General features: G+C 40.7%; 2 protein-coding genes across 5 annotated transcripts in view; both read left to right on the plus strand.

The window, feature by feature from the left end:
* The window catches only part of afap1l1b (actin filament associated protein 1-like 1b), a 30,717-nt gene extending 25,991 nt beyond the window's left edge, over positions 1–4,726 (plus strand). For 3 of the 4 annotated variants that reach the window (XM_071339634.1, XM_071339631.1, XM_071339633.1), the window contains exons 14-18: positions 912–1,029; positions 1,177–1,350; positions 1,525–1,700; positions 1,815–1,943; positions 3,766–4,726. In XM_071339634.1, coding sequence (XP_071195735.1) covers positions 912–1,029; positions 1,177–1,350; positions 1,525–1,700; positions 1,815–1,943; positions 3,766–3,792 — 624 coding nt within the window. In that variant the 3' untranslated portion in view covers positions 3,793–4,726. The remainder of the gene's footprint in view (positions 1–911; positions 1,030–1,176; positions 1,351–1,524; positions 1,701–1,814; positions 1,944–3,765) is intronic. The other variant, XM_071339632.1, reaches the window with a different exon arrangement.
* Positions 4,727–5,364: 638 nt separating this feature from the next.
* On the plus strand, positions 5,365–21,036 carry grpel2 (GrpE-like 2, mitochondrial). The gene is made up of 4 exons (XM_071339641.1): positions 5,365–5,753; positions 13,425–13,584; positions 17,061–17,142; positions 17,249–21,036. Exons 1-4 carry the CDS (start codon positions 5,671–5,673, stop codon positions 17,572–17,574), a joined length of 651 nt encoding a protein of 216 aa, XP_071195742.1. The 5' UTR covers positions 5,365–5,670; the 3' UTR covers positions 17,575–21,036.
* Positions 21,037–22,975: the final 1,939 nt, after the last annotated feature.

The following is a 22,975-nucleotide window of genomic DNA, read 5'->3' on the forward strand; positions in this document are numbered from 1 at the left end:
TGAAAATCTGATTCCCCCCTAGCTGATCATTGTCTGCAGACGAGTCTGATTGTAGTATACTGAAACAGGCAGGGAGAGGGAGCTCATCTGTGGTGGTCGGTGAATCTTCTGGCCCGTAGACCTGCGTGGAAATCGACTGTGCCACAAAAGCCTGCTGAAGTGGCAAAGTCGATATCCACATTTTTAAACACACGGTCGCTACAGTTATTGTTATTTTTGAGTTAATTCTATGAGTTGGGGTGGTACATTTACTTTACAGTCCAAGAGGAGGGTCATGTGAGGGGAAAAAGTAGTACAGAGATCTCACACAGCCCTGGCGTGTTTGGGAAAACTCATGACTCTTTGAGGGGAAATATGAATCATATCCAACTGTGTGTCGAGGCTTTTCTTTACTTCCCAAAATGTGTCTAAATCCAGCTTTCACTATTTGACTGTAATACTTTGTGATACATTTCTCAAATTCCAGTTTACTCAACTTGAAGTGGTTAGTTTATTTAACTTGTGGTCTAGTTTCTCAAACAGTAAGTTTTGCAATACCACACATTACATACCACACATTAGTGAGAGTTCATCTTTAGTATTACTCTCTCCTCCCTCATCTCTACCTCCTTCCCTTCTCTGCTCTGCCCTTCCCTTCTCTGCCCTGGACTACCCTTTCCTGCTCTACCACCATACCCTTTCCTGCTCTACCACCATACCCTTTCCTGCTCTACCACCATACCCTTTCCTGCTCTACCACCATACCCTTTCCTGCTCTACCACCATACCCTTTCCTGCTCTACCATACCCGTTCCTGCTCTACCATACCCTTTCCTGCTCTACCATACCCTTTCCTGCTCTACCATACCCTTTCCTGCTCTACCATACCCTTTCCTGCTCTACCATTCCCTTTCCTGCTTTCCCCTCCACAGCAGCCAGAGGAGCAGGGGCCCAGACCAGGAGCTCAGGTGAAACACCACTCTTCTTTCTCTAGCAGCAGAGAGACTGAGAAGGTGGACTCCCTAGTCACCATAAAGAGACACTGCTCCAGTAAGTCAGCCAAGACTGTTGTGTGTGATGCTGGGAAGAGAGGGGGGAATTTGAAAGGATCTCATCTTTTCAGAGTATGCCTAGAATAAACCTATATTATTTACACATGACCACTCAGAATGTATTTTCGTTGTTTGTCTGCCTTAGATGCGAATCAGCATATATCAGGGAAGTATGGTAAAACACGAGCAGAGGACGATGCCAGGAGGTACCTGAAGGAGAAAGATGAGATGGAGAAGGAGCGAGAGGTCCTCAAAAGTGCCCTGCTTATATTACGCAATGAGAGGAAAGAGGTGAAGGAACAACTGAAGGACGCTACAGGTAAGACAATAAAACACAGTCTTGTATTGACTATCCTTTAAAAAGAGAGAGCATGTTTTTTTGTGTAGATTACTGGCGCCACCTACAGCTTGGCCACAGTATAGGAATTCTTCACTCAGACTTATTGAGGCGCCATGTAACCTAACAAATGAATGCGTGTTTGTGACTGGTCAGGTAAGCAGCAGAAGCAACTGGAGAAGCGTTTTGCCCAGCTGGAGGAGAACTGCAGAGGGAAGGAGGGGGAGCGGGTGGACCTGGAGCTGCGTCTCACTGAGGTGAAGGAGAATCTAAAGAAGTCGCTGGCTGGAGGGGTGCTGGGGCCGCCCACAGAGAGCAAACCCCCCAGAAAGGTGCCTGGCTGCTTTATCTCCTACTACATCACAAACAACTGTTTCAATTTCAGACCATGTTTTATTGTCTTTTAGAGTTTTTACCCATTAACAGATATTCTCAACTTTGTCCAGGTCCAGATCAGTAAAGTTGATCATCTATACAGCGAGGCATCCATGCCAGTAAACGGTGCTGCTGAGATGCGGAAGCGTCCCCTATCCATCTATGCATCTAGCAGAGGGAATGTCATGCAGAAAGCCAAGGTAGGTAGTCATTAAACAAGATCCAAAGCACCCATTGACCTGATGTACAGTTGAAATCGAAAGTTTACATACACTTAGGTTGGAGTCATTAAAACTCGTTTTTCAACCACTCCACAAATTTCTTGTTAACAAACTATAATTTTGGCAAGTCGGTTAGGACATCTACATTGTGCATGACACAAGTACTTTTTCCAACAATTGTTTACAGACAGATCATTTCACTTATAATTCACTGTATCACAATTCCAGTGGGTCAGAAGTTTACATACACTAAGTAGACTGTGCCTTTAAACAGCTTGGAAAATTCCCGAAAATTATGTCATGGCTTTAGAAGCTTCTGATAGGCTAATTGACATCATTTGAGTCAATTGTAGGTGTACCTGTGGATGTATTTCAAGGCCTACCTTCAAACTCAGTGCCTCTTTGCTTGACATCATTGGAAAATCAAAAGAAATCAGCCAAGACCTCAGAAAAACAATTGTAGACCTCCACAAGTCTGGTTCATCCTTGGGCGCAATTTCCAAACTCCTGAAGGTACCACGTTCCTCTGTACAAAAAATAGTACGCAAGTATAAACACCATGGGACCACGCAGCCGTCATACCGCTCAGGAAGGAGACACGTTCTGTCCCCTAGAGATGAACGTACTTTGGTGTGAAAAGTGCAAATCATTCCCAGAACAACAGCAAAGGACCTTGTGAAGATGCTGGAGGAAACAGGTACAAAGTATCTATATCCACAGTAAAAACGAGTCCTATATCGACATAACCTGAAAGGCCACTCAGCAAGGAAAAAGCCACTGCTCCAAAACCGCCATTAAAAAGCCAGACTACGGTTTGCAACTGCACATGGGGACAAACATCATACTTTTTTGAGAAATGTCCTCTGGTCTGATGAAATAACAATAGAACTGTTTGGCAATAATGACCATCGTTATGTTTGGAGGAAAAAGGGGGAGGCTTGCAAGCCGAATAACACCATCCCAACCGTGAAGCACAGGGGTAGCAGCATCATGTTGTGGGGGTGCTTTGCTGCATGAGGGACTGGTGCACTTCACAAAATAGATGGCACCATGAGGCAGGAAAATTATGTGGATATATTGAAGCAACATCTCAAGACATCAGTCAGGAAGTTAAAGCTTGGTCGCAAATGGGTCTTCCAAATGAACAATGACCCCAAGCATACTTCCAAAGTTGTGGCAAAATGGCTTAAGGACAACAAAGTCAAGGTATTGGAGTGGCCATCACAAAGCCCTGACCTCAATCCCATAGAAAATGTGTGGGCAGAACTGAAAAAGCATGTGCGAGCTAGGAGGCCTACAAACCTGACTCAGTTACACCAGCTCTGTCGGGAGGAATGGGCCAAAATTCGCCCAACTTATTGTGGGAAGCTTGTGGAAGGCTACCCGAAATGTTTGACCCAACTTAAACAATTTAAAGGCAATGCTACCAAATACTAATTGAGAGTATGTAAACCTCTGACCCACTGGGAATGTAATGAAAGAAATAAACGCTGAAATGTATCATTCTCTCTACTATTATTCTGACATTTCACATTCTTAAAATAAAGTGGTGATCCTAACTGACCCAAGACGGGGAATTTTTACTAGGATTAAATGTCAGGAATTGTGAGAAAATGAGTTGAAATGTATTTGGCTAAGGTGTATGTAAACTTCCGACTTCAACTGTACCTGTTTTCTCAAGTAGCACTGTGTCTCAATGTTCAGTAACGAAATCAGAGTTCAGACTAACAAACATACAGCAATGTCAGCCCCCATATGTTTACTTTATGTACCAACACTACATGAGTGTCCTGTTTTTCAGGAATGGGAGTCGAAGAAGGGGACTTAGAAAGACAATGCTCATGCAGATGGACAGTCTAATTCTTGTCTTGGAACATGTTGGAGCTGATTTGAAAGAGGGGAGAGCAGGTGAAGCAGGCACTCTATTCTCAACTTTTCCACTCCCCTCTTGAGAGCTCAACATTTACTGCACATCGCTGAGCTGAGAAACGTGTGACTGGGGAAGACGAGACACTGAATCTCCTGGAATTGTTGTAGAACCTCACTCAAAGCCCAATTTCACTAGGAAATGCTGAATGTTCATTCTGTGGCATGACACTTGTTTTGTGATTCAGTAATCGCTTGTGTTGCACGTGGTACTGTTGTTCCTTCAGACTGTGGAAGAGGATATGTTATGGGGATTCCACGTGAATACATCTGAGGGCTGGACTTGAGATGTTGAGAGCTGAGTGGTTTGCAGAGGTTGAATATGCATACTCACATTATGCACATATCTGCACGAAAGGATAATAAAGGGAAATAGAACGTATCGATTGTGAGTTTGTTGTTGGAATAGTAGCCTAAAGGAGATGCTGAAATACAGTTCTATGCTGTATCCGCTATGAAAGTAACTTCAGAACACATACAGTAAGCTGGTCAGAGAGGGAGAGGAAATGACTGTTCATGTATATGAAACACTATTTCAGATCTTGATTTAACAATTTGGTGCAGCTGGACAACAGACAGAAAAAAACGATAGAATGACACCTGTATAAAACCAAATAGTTATTGTAATGTGAGACTAATGACTAAAAGACATTTCCTTATTACGTAATTCACTGACTGTTTCTCAGTGTAATGAGCCTTTTACTTTTAATTACTTTTGCACTTTATGTTATTTGTATTGTACATAAAAGCTGTTCATTGATATTGTCTGTCTTTTTCATCAGAGAGAGATAATATTTGATGGCCAGGCATATATTAATAAAACAATTTTAAATTTCTATTCTGTAAGATTAGTGGCTCTGTCATTAGCTTACACAATGATGAGGATGACACTTCCAAGTACACAGGTAAACAAGTATTAAAATGAATTGGGAAGTCCACCAGTTGGAAAGACCACTTTTGTAGGAGGCAGGACAAGGCACAAGCGGAGAAGAAATCGGAGAAAATTGGCGTCACTGAGTGCGGCTGAAAGTTTTTGGAGATTCGTGACTTCACAGCCGATGCCTTGCAAGGAATACTGTTCCGCCCTCGCAGGCTCCTGAGCCTGTGTAGGGACGTGTTTTGGGCTGAAAGAGTGGGATGGGTTTTGTATTTGGTGTTTGTGGTATGTCATCTTTTCCCACAATGGGTGTTATAATTTTCACATTCACTGTCCTTTTACAGTAGCTGGTGGCAATACATATTATCGGTTGTGTAATCTGCAAATAAACCCCAGAGAAGAAGAGGCAGGACAAGGGCAACCTCCTCCACTGAGGTATAAATGAACAGTCGACTCAAGATTTAACCAGCAAATGGGAAAATGCTGGCGAACTCCAGAGCCTCTATGTCCAACAGTCTGATGAAGACATCCTCAAAGCGTTAATACTTTTCCTAACTAGAATATAAACAGTAAGAACCAAGTCCCAGTCGCCACCATACCCCAATCCAGCAGGTGGCGGTAATGCACCATCGGGTTTGCACTCCGCCATAAAGCCCAACGGAAGAGGACTCGAACGGCTGGTTTCCTCTAGATTGCACAGCCAAAATATCGTAAACATTTATGAAAACTAATGTTTTGGTCTCCATTTAAGTTTATCAGTGTTCGTCAATTTATATTTTAAATATAAATTGATAAATTGTAGAAATAGGCGGGGTTTGGGATTTTGTGGCTGTGGTAACTAGTGACGACCAGTTGGCTGGCCTAAACTTCCGCTGCAGTGAATTTTAACGGAATCTAAAAAATATGGCCATACGTTGTTTTTTCTCGGCTCGGAAAAATCTAAACTGCGTCGGCAGATTACAACTCCTCTTGTCGAATGATGGTAGGTGAGTATTGGCAACATATAGCTACTCCTCTAGCCATTTAAAATACAGTGTAAACGTTCAAGTAAAGACAACACTTTCAACAAACTAGCCAGTGTTAGCTAGTTAGCTTCGCTAACGTTAGCTAGGGGGGAATTCAGGCCCTAGTTAAAAGCACGTATTCTGACCTTGAATATACAAGGGGGGGTCCGTTTTCCCAAGGTACTCGTTTGTTGTGGTGATAAGACAAATGGAGATGTGGCGGAGTTGTGTCTCCAGATTCTTTCTGACCTATAAACGCTGTATTCGAGAAGGGTGGAACTGCAGCCCGCAATTCGGGGCGATCCTAGGCTGGAATAGAAAGTTCGGAAGGCGAGTTGGTGCCACCTATTGATTGAATAAATAGGTTACAACAACCTGCCTCTTAACTTTTTATCTATTAAAAAAAAATAAGTTTCTGTTTCGCTTTTCACACTACTGAGCCAAGCTGATGGATATGAAGAATAAGGTTTTATTTGCTATGCTTGAAGACGGCCTTGGTAAACGTGGGGCTTATATAGGGCGTGCAGAAAATGTAACGGGCAATATTGAAGTATTTACTATGATTACGGCAGGGGAACTATCAGTATACGCAGTTGAACTGTTGGTGATAATAGTGCAGTGGGTGGAGGACGTACAACCCCGCCTATTTCTACAATTTATCAATTTATATTTAAAATATAAATTGACGAACACTGATAAACTTAAATGGAGACCAAAACATTAGTTTTCATAAATGGGATGGGTTTTGTATTTCAAATGGCCTGAAATAAGGCATATTTTTTCGTGATTACTTCAAAATTGCGGCAAGCAGCTGGGACATGTGGTAATATTACGAAACTGGCCTCATCGGCTGATGAAATTAACTAGTTTTTATCAGAAAAACATCAGTGTCATGACATTTTTAACAATACTTTTTTTCTGATTAAAAACTAGTTCATTTCATCAGCCGATGAGGCCAGTTTCGTAATATTACCACATGTCCCAGCTGCTTGCCGTAGTTTAAGTAATCACGAAAAAATATGCCTTATTTTAGGGCATTTTTCAGCCTGCCAGCTCCTGTTAGTTCTATTGAGCACCGTGGCACCAACCCGTCTACCGAACTTTCTATTCCCAGCCTTATTGTACTATGTCACAATGCCTGCTTTGCTATTGTTGGCAATGAGACCTGCCCACGTTGTTGGTAGTTCAAATGTAAACAACACAAAATTACTCATGGAACTCTGTCGTCCCATTGTTTCCTATAGGGAAATATAGGTATGGCTCTCTATTTTGCCAAATATCTCGCAGTCTGTTTATTTCGATTTTTTCAAATTGTACACCATTTTAATCATAAGAATCTCCTCTTTCTAATTATGTAAGGATGCGCAGCGTACTCGGTTGTCATCAAACGCAAGCCCCAAAATACATTTTGCCCTTGGAACGCTGAACTCACGCCATTGTTTTCCTATGGAGAGGCATGCTGGTATATTTCGCCAAATATCTCGCAATGTGTATATTAAGATTTTTTTTAAAGTTGGACACCATTTTAATCAAGATAACCTCCTCTTTCTAATTACATAAGGTTGGACAGCGTACTCTACTGTCATCATCGCTAGACCAGAAATAGTCAAAAGTTCCCATTTTTCCCCCTACTTCCTCGTTATGCAGACATAAGCACACTTGGTACCATCGAGGTGCGGATGTTTACTTTCTTCACGAATTGTTATTTTTCATTTTTGTCCTAAGAACAGAATAAAAAGGGATATATTTGTTGGTGCCATTTAGGCTAAATGAAATTCTAAGCGTCACTCCAGTCAAAACAGAACGTTCAATTCCATTCATTTACTATGGGCTCGCGCTAGTGTTCCATCTTAGCCAATGCTCTTTTGCCATTTTTCAGCCTTGGGTGAATTTTGATTCGTTCTATTGTCTAGCCTATATCTGCAGGAACCCATCTTTATACTTCTATTGGTACATTTGTACACCATGGTTCCAGTACATGGGCGGGAGGCAGGGGCGCTCCCGTACAGGAGGTGGCAATGCACCATAACGTCGGATGCCAACAGCCGATAAACCCCACAGAAGAAGAGGCGGGGGCGACAACAGTAGCTAGTACACACCGGTAGTGTCCTCCGCCTGTGGGGCAATGTTTTCCTGCAGTTCTGTTAGCGACATCGAGGGAAGATGTTCGGTAGAAGTGGAGGACACTGTTTGCTAGCTTAGCCCGCTAGTCCTAAGGTGGACTCCGGTACACAGCAGGCGTTGGCGACGCCGTGTGCTAGCTAGCTGTCGCTAACTAGATAAAATATATAAAAAATATATATAAATCTTTCTCCAACAATAATACCATTATTACACATCAATACAGGGACATTCATGTGAATACAATGAAACAATTAAATAATAAAACACCAGAGAATAATACTGTTTAAGAAAAATAATAATGATTTACAAGGACAAGGAATTACAAGGATAAGCATAATGCCTTTCAACATCATCAAATGTAAACATAGGTACATTTGGAGATTTTATACACAACCATTCATGAATTTCAATCCATAGTTTACTAGAATGGCGGCATGACAAAAATGCTCTATAGATTCTGAGTCAGAGGAACAAAAAACGCAAGGCATTTTGTCAAAATGTAACCTTTTGTGCAAGAAATCATTAACAGGGTCCAGATGGAAGAAAATATTTTTAAATTGATTTCTTTAACTTTTGGGAGAACTGGACAATTAAGGGTAAAGGTAGTTGCTTTTGACCATAGCATGGGTTGGTCACTTCCATAGCAATATATTGAATTATTATCACCAAAATTACTTAATTAATTGCCAATTGCATCCACTTACTGTTGAATTTTTTTTCTGTCCAAAAGGTTCAAGTCATTCGTTTGTGAACTTGGAAAGTGGGAACAAACTCATAATATAATAAAGTGTTCTTAATAAGTCCAAGTATAGGAAGTGGAATTGCTTTGTAAACCTTCATATATTCTCTGAGTAATATTACCCTGAAATTTACCAATGAACTCATCAAACAGCAGAAACTCCCCAGTGTTGTCTAACAAATCACATCACATATTTATTCTTTATTTTATTTCACCTTTATTCAACCTAGTAATATCATCAACCATGTCTAGTTAACTAGTGATTATGTGAAGATTGATTGTTTTTTTATAAGATAAGTTTAATGCTAGCAAGGTCCTTTTGATGCTGCACTTCCGTAACAGGTGGTCAGCCTGCCACGCAGTCTCCTGGAAGGATTGCAATGTAATCGGCGTCCAAAAAGGCAGATTACCGATTGTTATGAATACTTGAAATCGGTCGACCTCTACTTACCATCACTACTGGTAAATTGCTAGCTCTGAAAAGATTCCCCAAGCAGATGGATATTATTACTGATAGTAACAGGCTGAGCAATAAACTAGATTTAAATGAAGATGAAAAAGCCGAGCTTGCTAAATGTCAATGTGAACTGGACGACATATACAACGATAAGGCACAGGGTGCCTTCATACGTTCAAAGGCCAAATGGATTGAGAATGGTGAAGAAGAAAAAAAATCTTTAATTTGGAGAAAAGTAGGCAGACTAGGAATAGTATTTCATTCATTTATGTAAATGATACTATATCTGATGATCTTGAAGGGATTAACTAGCTTGTTCTGCGTTGCATATAATCAATGCGGTGCCTGTTAATTTATCATTGAATCACAACCTACTTCAACTTCGCCAAACGGGTGATGATTTAACAAAAGCGCAATTGTGAAAAAAGCACAATTGTTGCACAAATGTACCTAACCATAAACATCAATTCCTTTCTTAAAATCAATACACAGAAGTATATTTTTTTTTAAACCTGCATATTTAGTTAGAATAAATTACTGTTAGCAGGCAATATTAACTAGGGAAATTGTCACTTCTCTTGCGTTCAGTGCAAGCAGAGTCAGGGTATATGCAGCATTTTGGGCCTCCTGGCTCATCGCGAACTGTTTGAAGACCATTTCTTCCTAACAAAGACAGTCATACATTTTCCAGAATTTTACATAATTATGACATAACATTGAAGGTTGTGCAATGTAACAGCAATATTTAGACTAAGGGTTGCCACCCGTTCGATAAAATACGTAACGGTTCCGTATTTCACTGCTAAAAAGTATCAAAAGTTAAGTAAAATTATATATCATTTCAAATTCCTTGTATTAAGCAAACCAGGCAGCATCATTTTCTTGTTTTCTATTTATTTACGGTTAGCCAGGGGCACACTACAACACTCAGATGTTCCCCTGATAAGTGTGTGAATTGGACCATTTTCCTGTTTCAGGAAAAATGTATGGAGTTAAAAGTACATTATTTTCTTTTGGAATGTAGTAAAAGTTGTCAAATATAAATAAAGTACACATACCCTCCAAAAAAACTACTTAAGTAGTACTTTAAAGTAAAATTAGAAAACAATAGTTAAAGTACTTTACACCATGAATGCATCATTTGTATAATATATATATTACGTGTTTGCCCTGATTGCTACTAATAATATTACTTCACGAAGTTAAAAAAAAATATATATATATACAGTGAGGGAAAAAAGTATTTGATCCCCTGCTGATTTTGTTCGTTTGCCCACTGACATTGAAATGATCAGTCTGTAATTTTAATGGTAGGTTTATTTGAACAGTGAGAGACAGAATATCAACAAAAAAATCCAGAAAAACGCATGTCAAAAATTTTATAAATTGATTTGCATTTTAATGAGGGAAATAAGTATTTGACCCCTCTGCAAAACATGACTTAGTACTTGGTGGCAAAACCCTTGTTGGCAATCACAGAGGTCAGATGTTTCTTGTAGTTGGCCACCAGGTTTGCACACATCTCAGGAGGGATTTTGTCCCACTCCTCTTTGCAGATCTTCTTCAAGTCATTAAGGTTTCGAGGCTGACGTTTGGCAACTCGAACCTTCAGCTCCCTCCACAGATTTTCTATGGGATTAAGGTCTGGAGACGGGCTAGGCCACTCCAGGACCTTAATGTGCTTTTTCTTGAGCCACTCCTTTGTTGCCTTGGCCGTGTGTTTTGGGTCATTGTCATGCTGGAATACCCATCCACGACCCATTTTCAATACCCTGGCTGAGGGAAGGAGGTTTTCACCCAAGAGTTGACGGTACATGGCCCCGTCCATCGTCCCTTTGATGCGGTGAAGTTGTCCTGTCCCCTTAGCAGAAAAACACCCCCAAAGCATAATGTTTCCACCTCCATGTTTGACGGTGGGGATGGTTTCTTGGGGTCATAGGCAGCATTCCTCCTCCTCCAAACACGACAAGTTGAGTTGATGCCAAAGAACTCCATTTTGGTCTCGTCTGACCACAACACGTTCACCCAGTTGTCCTCTGAATCATTCAGATGTTCATTGGCAAACTTCAGACGGGCATGTATATGTGCTTTCTTGAGCAGGGGGACCTTGCGTGCGCTGCAGGATTTCAGTCCTTCACGGCGTAGTGTGTTACCAATTGTTTTCTTGGTGACTATGGTCCCAACTGCCTTGATATCATTGACAAGATCCTCCTGTGTAGTTCTGGGCTGATTCCTCACCATTCTCATGATCATTGCAACTCCACGAGGTGAGATCTTGCATGGAGCCCTAGGCCAAGGGAGATTGACAGTTCTTTTGTGTTTCTTCCATTTGCGAATAATCGCACCAACTGTTGTCACCTTCTCACCAAGCTGCTTGGCAATGGTCTTGTAGCCCATTCCAGCCTTGTGTAGATCTACAATCTTGTCCCTGACATCCTTGGAGAGCTCTTTGGTCTTGGCCATGGTGGAGAGTTTGGAATCTGATTGATTGATTGCTTCTGTGGACAGGTGTCTTTTATACAGGTAAGAAACTGAGATTAGGAGCACTCCCTTTAAGAGTGTGCTCCTAATCTCAGCTCGTTACCTGTATGAAAGACACCTGGGAGCCAGAAATCTTTCTGATTGAGAGGGGGTCAAATACTTATTTCCCTCATTAAAATGCAAATCAATTTATAACATTTTTGACATGCGTTTTTCTGGATATTTTTGTTGTTATTCTGTCTCTCACTGTTCAAATAAACCTACCATTAAAATTATAGACTGATCATTTCTTTGTCAGTGGGCAAACGTACAAAATCAGCAGGGGATCAAATACTTTTTTCCCTCACTGTATATATATGGTCTGCTAAAGTACTATACACCACTGGTTAAATCCACCACTTTTATACGTGAGGAAAGCAGTGCCAAAATATTGAATCAGATATGTTCCCTGTGTCAAAGTCACCACAATAAGTGGGTTATCATCAAGTAAAAACAACCACAACCTTCCTGAAATCTCCCTGATAGCCAGGTGCAAGGGCTGAGAAAAGAGCTTCTTTCTGTCAAAGGTAAGCCAACACTAATGTCATTTTCACTAAGCTGTAGGCTAATAACCTGATAATATTTTAGGCTTACATTTAAACTTGGCTACATCAACAAATTGTGTGGTGACTTTGACAGAACGTTGAGTTGATTAGGACTAAATTGAAACGGCTACAATTCCTGTCCATATTTCTCAACTTACAGTGGTACAATCATGTCCGATTTTTTTCGCTGGTATTATTGCTGCATTTAAAACAACTCGGATATCTGCAACTTCAGTGTGTTCAAGACAACTGGAACCTCAGAAAAGACTGGGGGAAATCGCTTTGAACGTTCATCCAACTCGGAATTCCAAGTCAGAAATGCGGGCATCTTTCTAAGGCTCCGACTTTCTGACTTTAAGATCATTGACGTCATAATTTGACCTCGTTTTTTTGTCAGTTACCAGTTGTCTGTATAGTACATACTGGGTGTGACAGCAGTAAATTACTATAGTTGCTCAGTGAAACTCCATATTTGAGTAACAAACATATTATGACATAACGCTTGCAGTGCTGTCTAATGTCAAAATTAATGGTAGCTAACTGGGCTAGAGACGAGACTCGTCATATTCATCGTCTCCTCCTCTGCCCAGATACTGGTTCAAGTACTAGATAGCTTGTTATCATTAACTAGCTAGCTACCACTGATTTAGCTAGCTAACTAGCTAGCTGATATTTACTTTGCCTTGCCCAGGCCAATACTTTGTAAACAAGAGATTGTAAACCTTGCTGTGGCAGGTTTGATTGAATTCCAGTCTCTCAGTCAATGTTGAGTTGAAGCATCATGCCTCACATAGCACTGCCATGATGGCAATCCTTGTATCTAGAATCTATTGTTTTAAACAGTTTATTTGAACGAGAATAAGAGTGTGTTAGATAAGCATGAAGCACTTATTGGTACTGCTCTAGTTTATACTTCTATGTTTACACCCACTCTCTGTCAATCTTTTACTGTCATTCTTCTCACAGATCTAGGCTTAAGGAATACTGACTTAGTTAGTGGTTATAGCCTGAGCTCTGTTACAAATCCCACAGAAGTGAGATGTTGGCGCTCAGCCACATTTTAAGTTGGATTTTAAGGAGTCAAATGTTGTTCAGAAGGAAATAGTTTGAACAGCGAATTCTTTCACGTGATGTACTTGGGGGAACATACATACAGGGTTTTTACGGGTTTGCCCTGATTGCTACTAATAATATTACGGCACAAAGTAAAAAAATCTATTGAGGCCGATATTCTGAACATTTCTTCTCTTCAATATTTTGAATTCCAGCGCCGTGATTGGCCTCTACAGCACAGCAGCAAAGCAGTGGGGAACAGGTGATGATTGCCATGGTGATGACACCACAGATGACTCCAGCCATGCGGGGACCAATGTGAGACTGCTGGAGATGAGAGCCAGCAAGCTGGAGGAGCAGGTCAGGGAGCTTACGGTAAGAGCCTCAATGGTGAGAGGCCCTTTCTCACAAAGTCCGTTCTTTTTGTCCCAACAATTAGTCTATAAAAATATTTATATGAGCACGTCTTGTTTATGGTGTCGTTCACACCAATTGCAAAATATCGTCCTGCCGCAATCTGTCAATTATTTATACAGGTTGATTTTTGCGTCTTTTCGCATGTTGACCAAAAGAACACGCACTGCCACTGATAGGTCTGTGGATTCTTTGTGTGAATAAAATAATACATTTCTCTCTGCCAGTTTTTTTACATTTGCAATGTGTCAAGTTTAGCCAATGGGATCACGCTTTTCTCACCATTCAAACTTCCCCGCCAGTTCATTGCCAACGCTGTCGCCTATTTTATAGCCATTTAGCAAGTAAGAGTATTAATCTATGCTTCTATGCCTGGTAGCCTATATATAGTTTTTTTAAAATTGCTTGAAATAAGTTTCAAACTACAGTTGAAGTCGGAAGTTTACATACACTTAGATTGGAGTCATTAAAACTTGTTTTTCAACCACTCCACAAATTCCTTGTGAATAAACTATAGTTTTGGCAAGTCGGTTAGGACATCTACTTTGTGCATGACACAAGTCATTTTTCAGCAATTGTTTACAGACAGATTATTTCAGGTATAATTCACTATCACAATTCCAGTGGGTCAGAAGTTTTCATACACTTTGTTGATTGTGCCTTTAAACGGCTTGGAAAATTTCTGAAAATTATGTCTTGGCTTTAGAAGCTTCTGATAGGCTAATTGACATCATTTGAGTCAATTGGAGGTGTACCTGTGGATGTATTTCAAGGCCTACCTTCAAACTCAGTGCCTCTTTGCTTGACATCATGGGAAAATCAAAAGAAATCAGCCAAAACCTCAGAAAAACAATTGTAGACCTTCACAAGTCTGGTTCATCCTTGGGAGCAATTTCCAAATGCCTGAAGGTACCACGTTCATCTGTACAAACAATAGTACGCAAGTATAAACACCATGGGACCACGCAGCCGTCATACCGCTCAGGAAGGAGACATGTTCTGTCTCCTAGAGATGAACGTACTGTGGTGCAAAAAGTGAAAATCAATCCCAGAACATCAGCAAAGGACCTTGTAAAGATGCTGGAGGAAAGAGGTGCAAAATTATCTATATCCACAGTAAAACGAGTCCTATATCGACATAACCTGAAAGGCCGCTCAGCAAGGAAGAAGCCACTGCTCCAAAACCGCCATTAAAAAGCCAGACTACGGTTTGCAACTGCACATGGGGACAAAGATTGTACTTGTTGGAGAAATGTCCTCTGGTCTGATGAAACAGAAATAGAACTGTTTGGCCATAATGACCCTCGTTATGTTTGGAGGAAAAAGGGGGAAAAGAAACCCATCCCAATCGTGAAGCATGGGGGTGGCAGCATCATATTGTGGGGGTGCTTTGCTGCAGGAGGGACTGGTGCACTTCTCAAAATAGATGGCATCATGAGGCAGGGAAATTATGTGGATATATTGAAGCAACATCTCAAGACATCAGTCAGGAAGTTAAAGCTTGGTTGCAAATGGTTCTTCCAAATGGACAATGACCCCAAGCACACTTTCAAAGTTGTGTCAAAATGGCTTAAGGATAACAAAGTCAAGGTATTGGAGTGGCCATCACAAAGCCCTGACCTCAATCCTATAGAAAATGTGTGGACAGAACTGAAAAAGCATGTGCGAGCAAGGAGGCCTACCAACCTGACTCCGTTACACCAGCGCTGTCAGGAGGAATGGGCCAAAATTCACCCAACTTATTGTGGGAAGGTTGTGCAAGGCTACCCAAAACGTTTTGACCCAAGTTAAACAATTTAAAGGCAATGCTACCAAATACTAATTGAGTGCATGTAGACTTCTGACCCACTTGGAATGTGATGAAAGAAATAAAAGCTGAAATAAATCATTCTCTCTGCTATTATTCTGACATTTTACATTCTTAAAATAAAGTGGTGATCCTAAATGGCCTAAGACGGAATTTTTACTAGGATTAAATGTCAGGAATTGTGAAAAAATGAGTTTAAATGTATTTGGCTAAGGTATATGTAAACTTCTGACTTCAACTGTATATATATGTATTATATGGTCTGCTAAAGTGAATCTGTGCTATAGGCTGAGTAAATATCTGCCAGATTTGACCCTTATCAATAAGTGGTTGCACAGATTTAGATAAAGCACTCTACTCTAATTAAAAATGTAGTGTCAACATAACCACCCATTGCTTCACAAACATGGATCAACGGCTGATCCCTGGGCTGTGGATCAACGGCCGATCGTTGGGCTGTGGATCAACGGCCGATCGTTGGGCTGTGGTTCGACGGCCGATCGTTGGGCTGTGGATCGACGGCCGATCGTTGGGCTGTGGATCGACGGCCGATTGTAGGGCTATGGACAGGTTGCATGCTTTTCTATTTTGTAATGGTTGGCAATTTCATCTTCATATAGCCTGTATCACAGCTGTCTCTATACCTCCCCCTTAAAATGTTCTTTGTCAGTTTCTAGGATAGGCTACATTGATTTAGCATTATACTATAATGTAGACTAGTTGTTGATATGCTACAGAAAGTATTTGAAGCTAAGGCCAGGTTTTTAATCCATATTTGGAAAAGGAGAAATGTAATTTTCTTATGTCTGAGTGAGATGCACTGCAGGCGGCTTTGATTGACGGGTCCTTTTAGGTGGGTGTGTTTGCTAATTCTCTATGTCCTTTCAGAAAGTTTCCTATAACAGGCCTAGCCTGTCTGGACTGTATCTCTTTAATCAGATGGAAAGAGAACCGTAAGCAGCAAGCGTCATGATGGTCAGCATTTTTGCGTGGAATGACGACAGGTGCCGGTTTTGCATTTTCTGGCGTAATAAATGGGGTGGACTGAATGAAACGTGGCCAAGCACCTTTCATGATTCATCCTATTAGATGAAAAGCTTAACCTAATGTTTGCCTTATCATATTGTTTTTCCAGTGGTATATGATTTTTCTCTCATTATTGCATCCTCTCCAGCCACTTTGAACAACATATTGCCACAGAGAATGACCGCAGCAGTGTTGGTGACATTATGCGAATTTTGGAGGAAAGTGGAGGGGAAAACGCACCATAGTTGGTGTGAATGGTTCATTGCAGGGGTGTCCAACTCATTCCATGGAGGGCCTAGTGCAGGGTTCCCCGACTAGTGTCCCTCGGCTGAATCTAGTTGAAAATCCCTGGCTTAGTGTCTGCATGTTTTGGGGTTTTCCTTTTAATGAAGACCTAGACAACCAGTTGAGGAGAGTTCCTTATTAATTAGTGACTTTATTTCATCAATCAAGCACAAGGGAGGAGTGAAAACCCACAGACACTCAGCCCTCTGTGGAATGAGTTTGAGATGTTGTTTAGTGCGTCAACATCGGAATCTATAAATATAAATATAAATATTTTTTATTATTTTATTTTTTTCACGGAAGCTGTATTGTATTCTAGGAAAGATACAAAAGAGTCATGGCTGACTCTGACAACGTTCGAAGAAGAACTCAGAAGTTTGTTCAAGACGCCAAGCTGTTTGGTGAGATGTTTTGTCCTCCTACCCTGATATCTCCGACCCATACCGAGTATGGTCCTTCTACTTTGTGCAGTTGTAATCCCTCTTCCCTACCGCTCCACTCCTACAGGGATCCAGAGTTTCTGCCGTGACCTGGTGGAGGTAGCTGACCTGTTGAAGCAGACGACAGGAAACCTGCAGGGGGAGGAGGACCAGAGACTGGCCCAGATCAAGGACAGACTGCAGGGGGTCTTCACAAAGCACGGTCTTATGAAGATGAGCCCTGTTGGGGCTAAATACGACCCTTACCAGCACGAGATAGTGTGCCACACTCCTGCTGAGGGATGGGAGCCTGGCACCGTTGCTGTGGTGAAGCATGATGGGTACAAGCTCCATGGACGCACCATCCGACATGCTCAGGTGGGCATTGCTGTGATGACACAGGAGCAGGACTAAGGCTTGTGCTAGTCTCTGACCTCTCTCTAGTACTTCACGGTCGTCTGCACCTGACAGATCCAGATGTGCAACAATCATTTCAATTACTTAAATGTTTTTCATGTGGGTTGTTTCAATGTTGTCACTTTGTCTAGATTAATTATGTACATACAGTACCTGTAAAAAGTTTGGACACCTACTCATTTTTTTTTTACTATTTTCTACATTGTAGAATATTAGTGAAAACATCAAAACTATGAAATAACACATATGGAATCATGTGGTAACCAAAAAAAGTGTTAAACAAATGAAAATATACTTTATATTTGAGATTCTTCAAAGTAGCCACCCTTTTCCTGGATGACAGCTTTGCACACTCTTGGCATTCTCTCAAAAAGCTTTACCTGGAATGCTTTTCCAACACTCTTGAATCAGTTCCCACATATGCTGAGCACTTGTTGGCAGCTTTTCCTTTACTCTGCGGTCCAACTCATCCAAAACCATCTCGATTGGGTTGAGATCAGGTGATTGTGGAGGCCAGGTCATCTGATGCAGCACTCCATCGCTCTCCTTAGTCAAGTAGCCCTTACACAGCCTGGAGGTGTATTGGGTCATTGTCCTGTTGAAAAACAAATAATAGTCCCACTCAGCGCAAACCAGATGGGATTGCGTATCGCTGCAGAATGCTGTGGTAGCCATGCTGGTTAAGTGTGCCTTGAATTCTAAATAAATCAGTCAGTGTCACCAGCAACGTACCATCACACCTCTTCCTCCATGCTTCACGGTGGGAACCACACATGCGGAGATCATCCGTTCACCTACTCTGCGTCTCACAAAGACACGGTTGGAACCAAAAATCTCAAATTTGGACTCATCAGACCAAAAAACAGATTTCCACCGGTCTAATTGCTTGTGTTTCTTGGTCCAAGCAAGTCTCTTCTTCTTCTTGGTGTCCTTTAGTAGTGGTTTCTTTGCAGCAATTCATCCGTGAAGGCCTAATTCACGTAGTCTCCTCTGAACAGTTGATGTTTAGATGTGACTGTTACTTGAACTCTGTGAAGCTATTTCTGAGGCTGGTAACTCTAAGGAACTTGTCCTCTGCAGCAGAGGTAACTCTGGGTCTTCCTTTCCTGTGGCGGTCCTCATGAGAGCCAGTTTCATCATAGCGCTTGATGGTTTTTGCGGCTGCACTTGAAGAAACTTTCAACGTTTGAAACGTTCCGGATTAACTGACCTTCATGTCTTAAAGTAATGATGGCCTGTCGTTTCGCTTTGCTTATTTGAGCTGTTCTTGCCGTAATATTGATAGCCCAAATAGGGCTATCTTCTGTCACAACACAGCTGATTGGCTCAAACGCATTAAGAAGGAAAGAAATTCCACAAATTAACTTTCAACAAGGCACACCTGTTAATTGAAATGAATTCCAGGTGACTACCTCATGAAGCTGGTTGAGAGAATACCAAGGTGGCTACTTTTAATTATCTCAGATGTACAATATATTTTGATTTCTTTAACACTTTTTTTGATTCCATATGTGTTATTTCATATTTTTGATGTCTTCACTATTATTCTACAATGTAGAAAATAGTAAAAATAAAGAAAAACCCTTGAATGTTGTGTCCAAACTTTTGACTGGTACTGTATGAATTTGTGTATTATAGTTTTTCCTGTATTTTTTTTGTTTGTTTACTTGATCAAAAAATAGGGTCACTGTCACGTTGTTCTAGAAGTACTTTAACTTTGAGACTGTGCCCATCTTTGTTATTTTTATGGGATTTTCTTGTGTTTAAATCCATGTTTATTTTTGGCGTTTTTTGATAACCTGTTGAGCTACAATATTTTGTTCGTAGGACTGACTATGGCAAGTCTTTACTTAGCTTGGCTAGCTGGTAATTCTAAATTTGAATGATGTACCGGATGTTTGATCCACCTGCCTCGTTTTCTGGAAGGATGGGGACTATGCTGTTCGGGGATGACAGAGGCTCGCCTCATAGGATAACTGCCGAGGTGTGGTGGTCTCTCAGGCTCTTATAGCTGCTGAAGGATGACCCAGGTGGGTGTTACACTTTCGGTGGTGGATGATCCAGCCTATACAGAGCCGTAACTGTGAACTTCAACGACAGTAGTGCCTGATGAAAAGCTCCTGGCCTGTCTGACTGATGTTTCTCCCTCCCTGGCTGTACCATCGACGCCACCACCACTCAAGCTACTCCTTTATTGAACAGCATCATTATCAATCTGTGGAAGACCATCTCCAATGAACTGCCAGCTGCCTGAATTGTTTTGTTTTAAGCGACTTGGAGATTCTGTATTAGAAAAGCTAGCTATATGAAGCAAATCTATTATTGTTATTATTAGTCAAATTAATGTGTTTTGCTATTTACTGACATTCACATATGTGTAGATACTCAAGGATATTGTTATACCTCATAAGACCTGGTTGATGAAAACCTTTAGTTTACTTAGTCATGTGGAAGTTGTGTACATTTGGAGAAGTTGCATTATTCACCCTGCCCTCCACAATTGTGCTTGTTTCTGTACGTGAGCAAGTAAGAATGAAGATCTTGATTTTAGAGAATCTGTGATCTTATGGGATGGTTGCGTAGAATGTGCAGTTACCTGCGTCTTTATATGAAGGTTGCAACTTTACTTTGAAAATGTTGAGATTTATGTATTTATTTGGACGTTGTGTTTTATTTAGCATTACCCAAAGAGCACTGTGTATATTTTTATGATGCAACAATGAAATGGTTTCAGTTAGGTGGGTTCATATCGTCTACCCCTCTCCACTTTTATTTAATTTTTTTAATCTGTCCTTTAATTTAAATTGTACTTTGATTGATGCACTTGATCTTATGATCTTATGTACTACACTTGATTTGATGTACAGTGCCTTCCGGATGTATACACACCCCTTGACTTTTTCAACATTTTGTTACAAATTTAGGATTAAAATGGATTTAATTTAATGTCAAAGTGCGCAATTTTTTTATTTGTATTTTTTTATTAATAAAAATTTACTATATCTTGATTCAGAAAAGTATTCAAGCCCCTGAGCGATGTTCCCTCTAATGGAGAGGAAATATCAACCCAAGCAGAGAAGCACAAGATTGAACTCCTCAGCTTTCTAGAGTTTTCCACTTCTTTACTTAACGCTATCAACGTTTCACTCTACTGTGGGAATTGTGCTTGAGTCAACGCAATATTAGCCACTTTCAATGTAACATACCGAAAGAAAATGAACTATGCAAGACTTAGTATGCAAAACTAACTGCAAAAGATGTTCTTGTAGGCAGAGCAGCATTGGGAGTAGGATTCTATTGCATTGACAGGCATGACTCATCTACCTACTCTACACAGACCAGTGAGCCATAACCAATCAGAGCTGCAGTAGGCCTGTATGCAAATAGCCATTCACTTTGAACTGCTGTGTTTATAGCAAAAGTAGATTTGCATTAAAAAATAACTATATCAAAGCGAGAGCTGCATGTTCCCACGTGTGGTGCACTTTTGTTCATATTCTTTGCTAGTTAGTGAGTTATTAACCTAGTTCTAGCTAATGTCTAGTTAACAATGGGGGAGTGGTTGCTTCCTACAAGAGCACAAAGCCTGTGCATTTCTAGCCATCTTTGAAGTCCGGTGAAGAGCTTTTATTATGTCTAAGGAGGCAGGCAGGGTTGTATTTTCAGACTGTTTTGAATAAGCTAAGTAGCCAATAATGCTATGGGAATGATAGTGCATTTTTATTTTGTAAAGTGGTTTCTTGCATCAAACACAACATTTTCAGTCACATTGTCTGATGGACAAGTGGTTTTAAACCGCTAAATGTCAAGCCCTGCATGTTTTGTTTTTTTCAAAAGTCTCATGGAATGTAGGCCTACATTGAACACCACACATTTGCTGCTACTGTAGACTGAGTGACAGAACAGCTATTTCCATGTTAACATTTCATGGGATGCATTTTTCTCCATTGTTTTTGACAGTAGGTTTACATTCTGATCAAATAGCCACAGCAGCCTACTTGGCCACTGTTAAAACGGTAACTTAAAGGGGGTACAGCCTCCGTGTTCACGGTAAAACTGTAACTTAAAGGGGGTACAGCCTTAGTGTTCACAGTAAATGCGCGCCGGAAGTTCCACAGAATGTCGTTCAAGTTTGTTCTCAGCAGACCTGAAAACTGCTCAGTGCCGAAAAAAAGGTGTTAAGAATCACGTTTAGCAGAGGTTGGAGTTGTGATTCTTTTGGAGTAAGTCTCTAAAGTGTTGCACACCTGGATTGTACAATATTTGCCCATTATTCTTTTTCAAGCTCTGTCAAGTTGGTTGTTGATCATTGCTAGACAGCCATTTTAAAGTCTTGCCATAGTTCTTCAAGCCGATTTAGGTCAAAACTGTAACTAGGCCACTCAGGAACATTTAATCTCATCTTGGTAAGCAACTCCAGTGTAGATTTGGTCTCGTGTTTTAGGTTACTGTCCTGCTGAAAGGTGCATTTGACTCCCTGTTGAAAGCAGACTGAACCAGGTTTTCCTCTAGGATTTTGCCTGTGCTTAGCTCTATTCCGTTTTATTTTTATCCCAGGAAAAAAAACTCCTTAGTCCTTGCCGATGATGAGCATATCCATAACATGATGCAGCCACCACCATGCTTGAAAATATGAAGAGTGGTACTCCGGGTTGGATTTGCTCCAAACATAATGCTTTGTATTCAGGACAAAAAGTACATTTCTTTGCAGTATTACTTTAGTACCTTATTGCAAACAGGATGCATGTTTTGGAAAATGTGTATTCTTTAGAGGCTTCATTCTTTTCACTCTGTCATTTAGGTTTGTATTGTGGAGTAACTACAATGTTGTTGATCCATCCTCAGTTTTCTCCTATCACAGCAATTAAACTCTGTAACTGTTTTAAAATCACTGTTGTCCTCATGGTCAAATCCCTTGGGCAGTTTCCTTCCTCTCTGGCAACTGAGTTAGGAAGGAAGGACACCTGTATCTTTGTAGTAAGTAACTGGGTGTATTGATACACCATCCAAGCATAATTTATAACTTCACCATGCTCAAAGGCATATTCAATGTCTGCTTTAAAAAAAAAATGTTTTTACCCATCTACCAATAGGTGCCCTTTGCGAGGCAATGGAAAACCTCCCTGATCTTTGTGGTTGAATCTGTGTTTAAAATTCACTGCTCGACTGAGGGACCTTACAGATAATTGTATGTGTCGGGTACAGAGATGGGGTAATCATAACAATTATTACACACAGAGTGAGTTCATGCAACTTATCAGTGGTGGAAAAAGTACCCAATTTGTCATAGTTGAGTAAAGCAAAGATACCATAATAGAAAATGACTCAAGTGAAAGTCACCCTGTAAAATAAGTTTAAAAAAACATTTTTTTTATGGTTTTAAATATACTTAAGTATC

This window comes from Salvelinus alpinus, chromosome 13, assembly GCF_045679555.1.
Source record: "Salvelinus alpinus chromosome 13, SLU_Salpinus.1, whole genome shotgun sequence".
Classification (NCBI taxonomy): domain Eukaryota; kingdom Metazoa; phylum Chordata; class Actinopteri; order Salmoniformes; family Salmonidae; genus Salvelinus; species Salvelinus alpinus.

Excerpts from the sequence above, each read along its gene's own strand:
- grpel2 (XM_071339641.1), top strand. The coding sequence starts at position 5,671 with ATGGCCATACGTTGTTTTTTCTCGGCTCGGAAAAATCTAAACTGCGTC. Across the intron at positions 13,585-17,060 it reads AGCAGGTCAGGGAGCTTACG|GAAAGATACAAAAGAGTCAT; the intron begins GTAAGAGCCTCA and ends ATTGTATTCTAG. Across the intron at positions 17,143-17,248 it reads TCAAGACGCCAAGCTGTTTG|GGATCCAGAGTTTCTGCCGT; the intron begins GTGAGATGTTTT and ends CCACTCCTACAG.